This window comes from Theropithecus gelada, chromosome 7b (assembly GCF_003255815.1).
Source record: "Theropithecus gelada isolate Dixy chromosome 7b, Tgel_1.0, whole genome shotgun sequence".
Lineage (NCBI taxonomy): Eukaryota > Metazoa > Chordata > Mammalia > Primates > Cercopithecidae > Theropithecus > Theropithecus gelada.
This window is the reverse complement of record NC_037675.1, coordinates 76,390,326-76,399,011: the sequence shown is the minus strand read 5'-3', so window position 1 is coordinate 76,399,011 and position 8,686 is coordinate 76,390,326. Positions and strand designations below refer to the sequence as shown.

At 42.0% G+C, this 8,686-nt stretch overlaps 1 protein-coding gene across 2 annotated transcripts in view; it reads left to right on the top strand.

The window, feature by feature from the left end:
• The first annotated feature begins 632 nt into the window (after positions 1-632).
• Positions 633-8,686, top strand: part of MLH3 (mutL homolog 3) — a 36,107-nt gene continuing 28,053 nt past the window's right edge. Inside the window, exons 1-2 of one of the 2 annotated variants that reach the window (XM_025391843.1) lie at positions 633-790; positions 2,456-5,807. In XM_025391843.1, the coding sequence (XP_025247628.1) occupies positions 2,519-5,807 (3,289 nt within the window). In that variant the 5' untranslated portion in view covers positions 633-790; positions 2,456-2,518. The remainder of the gene's footprint in view (positions 791-2,455; positions 5,808-8,686) is intronic. The other variant, XM_025391841.1, reaches the window with a different exon arrangement.

The window sequence follows — 8,686 nt, the reverse complement described above, 5'->3', positions numbered from 1 at the left end:
GTCGGGAGTTCAAGACCAGCCTGACCGACATGGAGAAATCCCCGTCTCTACAAAAAATACAAAATTAGCCGAGCGTGGTGGCGCATGCCTGTAATCCCAGCTACTCGGGAGGCTGAGGCAAGAGAATCTCTTGAACCCGGGAGGCGGAGGTTGCGGTGAGCTGAGATCACGCCATTGAACTCCAGCCTGGGCAACAGCCTCCGTCTCAAAAAAAAAAAAAAAAAAAGAGTTGAGTTAGACAGTTTCTCAGCCTTTTCCAGCTCCAAATGCTGTAATTCTAAGATGGAAGCCTCTGGAATTATTCATTCATTCAGTGCCTACCATAAGCCAGGCACTGCTCTTGGTAACTGGGATACAGCAGTAAACAAAATATATAAACTCTTTACCTTCACATAGCTTACATTCTAGGGAGAGAAGACAATAAGCAAACATAAAATATATATTGAATTAAACGGTAGTTAAGAGCAAAGGTGAAAATGAGAAAAAAGGAAAGGGAACACACGGGAAAAGAAACAAACATAAAAACAAAAGTAAAAGTTACGACATAGTCTTTCACACCATGCCAAAAGGGGATAAGGATTGAGACTGTAGGTACCCGTTCACTGAACCCTGGGATGCGGATCCTTGGCTAGAACACCTGAGGCGCATGCGCACTGGTGTGTCGTGGCCTGGCGCGCCCCTCCGAAGCGCATGCTCGTGGACTCGCACGTGCACGAGCCTCAAGACCCAAGGTGCGCGCGTCGGCGTCCTAGGCGGTTGGTGTCCGAGAATTGGTTAAGCTGGACTCGAGGTGACTCTGGGGGAAGCACGCGACGAAAAGATGTTGCCGGGGGCTCTTCTAACACCAGAAGGGCCTGATGATGGCTGCGCGCAGCTTTCGGAGCCGGATGCGCGAGGACCCCGGAGGCCCGGCGGCCTGGCGGCAGGGCGGGCCCGGTTTGGGCACAAGGACGGGGCTGGCTGGGGAGGGGCTGGGCCTGGCGGGAAGGCGGCGCTGCCCTGGACGCGGCCCGCGCGGCGCTCCCAGGCCCCTGGGCCCTGGATCCAGGCCAGTGCGTTGCGTCCGTCCCAGGCGCAGGCGTCATCAGGAAATCGTTGGGTTTACATTAATCGGAATACTTGTTAAACGTTTGCCCCTCACTTGCTGCCGGCTGCGAAGTGCATTAGCTTAGAAAGCAGCAGAAGTTCTGCAGTTAGAGCCCTGATTTTCCCGGGTTCGGAAAACCAACCTCACTGCCTACAGGGGGCTCCCCCACGCGGCTTTCACTGATGGAGAAGAGGGGGAGACCTTTAATGGCACTAGAATCTTAGGGTTTGGGTTTTTAAAATGTTTTTTGTTTTTGTGCTTTTACTTGCAGGAAAACTTAAAATCAGATTCAGGCAGCCCCATGCCATCATTATTATTACCACGGTAGTTTATGCCCGTCTGTAAAGACCAAAAGAATATTAATAATAATGACCGTCTGGCCGGGCGCGGTGGCTCACACCTGTAATCCCAGCACTCTGGGAGGCCAAGGCGGGAGGATCACTTGAGTTCAGGAGTTTGAGACCAGGCTGGTCAACATGGTGAAACCCCATCTCTACATAAAAGACAAAAATTAGCCAGGCCTGGTGGTGCGCGCCTGTAATGCCAGCTACTTGAGAGGCTGAGGCTGGAGGATTGCTTGAGCCCAGGAGGTGCAGGCTGCAGTGCCGAGATAGTGGCATTGCACTCCAGCCTGGGTGGCAGAGCAAGACCCTGTTTCAAAAAAGAATAATAACGACCTTCTAAAAACATGAGTAATACATGAACAGGATTTAACAATCGAATGGCAAAGAAAGGTTTATATGAAAAGGAATTTTCCTGCTTTATCTTTTCCCATTCCCAACCTCTTTCCCTGAGGTGACTATACTTAACCATAATAATAATAATCTCTTAATGCCCCCAATTTCTCTTTGATACAATTTGATTCTTAAAATTTCTTCCTGTTGCTTCACCTTATTGCAATGTCTTAGCAATTCATTATAAGTACTTTTCTAAAAGTCATGGTTATTGTGTAATGTATAAATGTTATGAAACTAGCTTGGACATTTTTGTCGTGAATAATTTCTAGCTAATGTTCCTTAGCTGTATTTAATTTAAGCATCTGTTTTTGGTGAAGTGGTTAGAATTTCTAATACTGTCTTTACCGGTCAACTTCAAGTGTAATTATGATTTCACTTTAGGACATGTGGGATTTAGAAAGGAGCATTGAAAATTATGAAATTATGAATGTTTCTTTGGATGTGAATTCATTGCACCAAGCATGAGCTGTGCCTAGAGATCAGTGGTATAACTTTGTTTTGCTTTGTTTCACAATTTGGTTTAATAAGAGCGATTTCATTTGCCTCAAATGCTATTTCTTCATAATGCTTGAAAGAAATGTGTAATGCTGAAGCTTTGATTATGTGTGTGTGTGGTTTTTTTCTCCTATAGGCAATTATTTCCAGTCAGAGAAGGAAACCATTGCTTGGCATTCTCACCATCTTTCTACCTACCATGATCAAGTGCTTGTCAGTTGAAGTACAAGCCAAATTGCGTTCTGGTTTGGCCATAAGCTCCTTGGGCCAATGTGTTGAGGAACTTGCCCTCAACAGTATTGATGCTGAAGCAAAATGTGTGGCTGTCAGGGTGAATATGGAAACCTTCCAAGTTCAAGTGATAGACAATGGATTTGGGATGGGGAGTGATGATGTAGAGAAAGTGGGAAATCGTTATTTCACCAGTAAATGCCACTCGGTACAGGACTTGGAGAATCCAAGGTTTTATGGTTTCCGAGGAGAGGCCTTGGCAAATATTGCCGACATGGCCAGCGCTGTGGAAATTTCGTCCAAGAAAAACAGGACAATGAAAACTTTTGTGAAACTGTTTCAGAGTGGAAAAGCCCTGAAAGCTTGTGAAGCTGATGTGACTAGACCAAGCGGTGGGACCACTGTAACAGTGTATAACCTATTTTACCAGCTGCCTGTAAGGAGGAAATGCATGGACCCTAGACTGGAGTTTGAGAAGGTTAGGCAGAGGATAGAAGCTCTCTCACTTATGCACCCTTCCATCTCTTTCTCTTTGAGAAATGATGTTTCTGGTTCCATGGTTCTTCAACTCCCTAAAACCAAAGATGTATGTTCCCGATTTTGTCAAATTTATGGATTGGGAAAGTCCCAAAAGCTGAGAGAAATCAGTTTTAAATATAAACAGTTTGAGCTTAGTGGCTATATCAGCTCTGAAGCACATTACAATAAGAATATGCAGTTTTTGTTTGTGAACAAAAGACTGGTTTTAAGGACAAAGCTACATAAACTCATTGACTTTTTATTAAGGAAAGAGAGTATTATATGCAAGCCAAAGAACGGTTCTACCAGTAGGCAAATGAGTTCAAGTCTTCGGCACCGGTCTACCCCAGAACTCTATGGCATATATGTAATTAATGTGCAGTGCCAATTCTGTGAGTATGATGTGTGCATGGAGCCAGCCAAAACTCTGATTGAGTTTCAGAACTGGGACACTCTCTTGTTTTGCATTCAGGAAGGAGTGAAAATGTTTTTAAAGCAAGAAAAATTATTTGTGGAATTATCAGGTGAGGATATTAAGGAATTTAGTGAAGATAATGGTTTTAATTTATTTGATGCTACTCTTCAGAAGCATGTGACTTCCGATGAGAGGAGTAACCAGGGCAGTTTCCAGGAAGCATGTAATAATATTTTAGATTCCTATGAGATGTTTAATTTGCAATCAAAATCTGTGAAAAGAAAAGCTACTGCAGAAAACATAAGCACACAGAATTCTAGGGATTTAGAAGCTATCAGAAAAAATACAAATGATGCATTTTTATACATTTATGAATCAGGTGGTCCAGGCCATAGCAAAATGACAGAGCCATCTTTACAAAACAAAGACAGCTCTTGCTCAGAATCCAAGATGTTAGAACAAGAGACAATTGTAGCATCAGAAGCAGGAGAAAATGAGAAACATAAAAAATCTTGCCTGGAACATAGCTCTTTAGAAAACCCATGTGGAACCAGTTCAGAAATGTTTTTAAGCCCTTTTCAGACACCATGTCACTTTGAAGAGAGTGGGGAGGATCTAGAAATATGGAAAGAAAGTACTACTGTTAATGACATGGCTGCCAACATCATGAAAAATAATAGAATTCAGAATCAACCAGAGAGATTTAAAGATGCTACTGAAGTGGGATGCCAGCCTCTGCCTTTTGCGACAACATTATTGGGAGTACATAGTGCTCAGACAGAGAAGGAGAAAAAAAAAGAGCCTAGCAATTGTGAAAGAGGAAATGTTTTTAGTTACGGACGAGTTAAATTATGTTCCACTGGCTTTATAACTCATATAGTACAAAATGAGAAAACTAAATCAATTGAAACAGAACATGCATTTAAAAATTATGTTAGACCTGGTCCCACACGTGCCCAAGAAACATTTGGAAATAGAACACGTCATTCAGTTGAAACTCTAGACCTCAAAGATTTAGCCGGCACTTTAAGTAGAGAATCTGGTCAATTGCCCAACAAAAAAATTTGCAGAACAAATATAAGTTGTGGGCTAGAGAATGTACCTACAGCAACTTATGCAAAGTTTTCTACTTTTCAGCAAGATAGCAAAAAATCACAAACAGGTTGCATATTATCTGATACATCCCCCTCTTTCCCCTGGTATAGACACGTTTCAAATGACAGTAGGAAAACAGATAAATTAATTGGTTCCTCCAAACCAATCGTCCGTAAGAAGCTAAGCTTGAGTTCACAGCTAGGATCTTTAGAGAAGTTTAAGAGGCAATATGGGAAGGTTGAAAATCCTCTGGATACAGAAGTAGAGGAAAGTAACGGAGTCACTACCAGTCTCAGTCCTCAAGTTGAACCTGACATTCTGCTGAAGAACAAGAACTGCTTAGACAACTCTGATGTTTGTAAAATCACTACTACGAAGCATAGTGATTCAGATAGTAGTTGCCAACCAGCAAGCCACATCCTTGACTCAGAGAAGCTTCCATTCTCCAAGGATGAAGATTGTTTAGAACAACAGATGCCTAGTTTGAGAGAAAGCCCTATGACCCTGAAGGAGTTATCTCTCTTTAATAGAAAACCTTTGGACCTTGAGAAGTCATCTGAATCACTAGCCTCTAAATTATCCAGACGGAAGGGTTCCGAAAGAGAAACTCAAACAATGGAGATGATGAGTCGTTTTAATGAACTTCCAAATTCAGATTCCAGTAGGAAAGAGAGCAAGTTGTGCAGTGTGTTAACACAAGATTTTTGTATGTTATTTAAAAATGAGCATGAAAAAACAGAGAATGGTGTCATCCCAACATCAGATTCTGCCACACAGGATAATTCCTTTAATAAAAATAGTAAAACACATTCTAACAACAATATAACAGAGAACTGTGTGATATCAGAAACTCCTTTGGTATTGCCCTATGATAATTCTAAAGTTACCAGTAAAGATTCAGATGTTCTTATCAGAGCTTCAGAACAACACACAGGAAGTCCGGACTCTCCCAGTGGAATGTTAATGAATCTGGTAGACGATGCCACAGGTGACCAAAATGGAATTTGTTTTCAAAGTGAGGAATCTAAAGCAAGAGCTTGTTCTGAAACTGAAGAGTCAAACACGTGTTGCTCGGATTGGCAGCAGCATTTCGATGTAGCCCTGGGGAGAATGGTTTATGTCAACAAAATGACTGGACTCAGCACATTCATTGCCCCAACTGAGGACATTCAGGCTGCTTGTACTAAAGACCTGACAACTGTGGCTGTGGATGTCGTACTTGAGAATGGTAAGTACGTACTGTTCATGTGCATGAGATGCTTTTGAAAATGGAAATGCTGGACAAGGAGTAAGATCCTCATTATCCAAAGAGATTATCTCAACAGATAGAACATTTTGAAGACCACTTATAAAACATATATTGTATTTTCATGCTATATGAAGATTATCTACATCCAACGCTAATTTTTTTTTTTTTTTTTTGAGACGGAGTCTTGCTCTGTCACCCAGGCTGGAGTGCAGTGGTGCGATCTTGGCTCACTGAAACCTCTGCCCCCACCCCCGGTTCAAGCGATTCTCCTGCCTCAGCCTCCCATGTAACTTGGATTACAAGAGTGTACCACCATGCCCAGCTACATTTTTTTATTTTTAGTAGAGACAGGATTTCACTATGTTGGCCAGGCTGGTCTCAAACTCCTGGCCTCAAATGATCCACCTGCCTCAGCCTCCCAAAGTGCTGGGATTATAGGTGTGAGCCTCTATGTCCAACACTATTAAATGGAGAATACAGTTAAAAGATGTCAGTGTGTGTATGTGTAAGAAAGGGGGTGATAGGTATATATCTAGAACAACAATAAAAAAAGGGGGTGAGACTGTCCAATTTTAATGAAATGATACTATTAATAGTTGGGAAGATCCACAGTACTTTCCTACCTTGTTTTCCCTTCCTGTCAAATGCCCAGCTTTCCTAGAAACTTGTCTTTAAAGGTGCCTGTGGTGTCAGCATGGTATTTTACTGGAACTTTCTCTGCATGGCTTCCAGGTTAAGGGCCAGAATGATTCTGTAATCATCCTAGGTTTTCCAGTAAACTCTATGGCTTAGTACAGTACTACATTTATGAGCTTTTTCTTTCTGGAAAGTAGGACTTGTCCATGAATTTTCAAAATATAGGTCAAGTATGTACTTTCATGACTATACTTTTGAAGTGTGCTTTATTGTAATGCATATGGTAAAATCTCCTTGATCTGTTTATGTTATAAAAGTAGCTGTTATTCAGGAAGACAATAATATAGCATTTATTTATGTATGTATGTATGTATGTATGTATTTATTTATTTATTTATTTATTTGAGACGGAGTTTCACTCTTGTTGCCCAGGTTGGAGTGTAGTGGCATGATCTTGGCTCATTGCAACCTCCGCCTCCCAGGTTCAAGCAATCCTCCTGCCTCAGCCTCCCAAGTAGCTGGGATTACAGGCATCTGCCACTACACCCGGCTAATTTTTTGTATTTTTGTAGAGACAGGGTTTCACCATGTTGGCCAGGCTTGTCTCAAACTCCTGACCTCAGGTGATCCACCTGCCTCGGCCTCCCAAAGTGGTGGGATTATAGGTGTGAGCCACTGTACCCGGCCAATATAGCTTTTAGATCATACCACAGGGCTACATTTGAGCCTGCACTAGGACTCTGGGTTCTCAGTCCACATTTAAAGTGATATTGCTTTGGCAGTGTGTTGGGAGCCAGATGTTGGGAGGTGATAAACCTGATTTCCATCTGGCTATAATCTTGGCTTTGTACTAGGAGGATAAACATTACATCTGTATCCATATTAAAAATTTTGAATGCTGCAGAAGAATGGAACATGTGTAAATGTAATTATAAGTCAATTTTACTAGCAGGAAGCTGTGATTTCTTTAAGGTTAAATGAGACCTTTACTTTTCAGTGTTTTTCTGTTTTTTCCTTATGAAAAAAAAATCACTGTAGTAACTTCAGTAGTATTTCTTAGTATTTTGTAGTATTCATTAGGAGAAAACTCATTTCTTTCACTGTTGTTCCTGAGACTATCAAGTTGCTCTTAAAGCCACTTTATGTGCTTTTCAATCTATGTGGTTTTATGTCTGACTTATATTGAAGGCTTATCAGAGGTAAATCTACAGCACTGACACCTCATCTTCCTGAAATGCAACTGCTTCTGATATGGTGCCAAAAAATAACTGGATTACATTACACTGTGAGATAGCTGTTGCTAAAAGAAAGGGGGAAATCTTAGCTGCCATACTCAACATAAATATCTCTTCCTTTTGAATCTAGATGTTTAAAACACTTTAACCTACTTAACATTCTGGATTAGCATACTTTTTTATAAACTTTTGAAAGCCATGTTAACTCATAGTTTCCCAATGAAAAATATTTTTGGTATAAAAAGAAGTTCCATGAACAGATGGCTCCTCAGTATCTTGCTACCTTTCTGGAAATGGCCGATATACATCATGATATTAGGACATTGTCAAACTTTACATAAAAGTGTTACATGAGATAAATTGTTAAAAGATAATTTTTTTTTTTTTTTTTTTTTTTTTTTTTGGAGACAGAGTTTTGCTCTTGTTGCCCAGGGTAAAGTGAAATGGTGCGATCTCTGCTCACTGCAATCTCCGCCTTCTGAGTTCAAGCGATTCTCCTGCCTCAGCCTCCTGAGTAGCTGGGATTACAGGCATGCATCACCACGCCTGGCTAATTTTGTATTTTTAGTAGAGATGGGATTTCTCCATGTTGGTCAGGCTGGTCTCAAACTCCCAACCTCAGGTGATCTGCCCGCCTCAGCCTCCCAAAGTGCTGGGATTACAGGCATGAGCCACTGGCCTAAAAGATAAATTTTAGGCCGGGCGCGGTGGCTCAAGCCTGTAATCCCAGCACTTTGGGAGGCCGAGACGGGTGGATCACGAGGTCAGGAGATCGAGACCATCCTGGCTAACACGGTGAAACCCCGTCTCTACTAAAAAAATACAAAAAAATTAGCCGGGCGAGGTGGCGGGTGCCTGTAGTCCCAGCTACTTGGGAGGCTGAGGCAGGAGAATGGCGGGAACCCGGGAGGCGGAGCTTGCAGTGAGCCGAGATCGCGCCACTGCACTCCAGCCCGGGCGACAGAGCGAGACTCCGTCTCAAAAAAA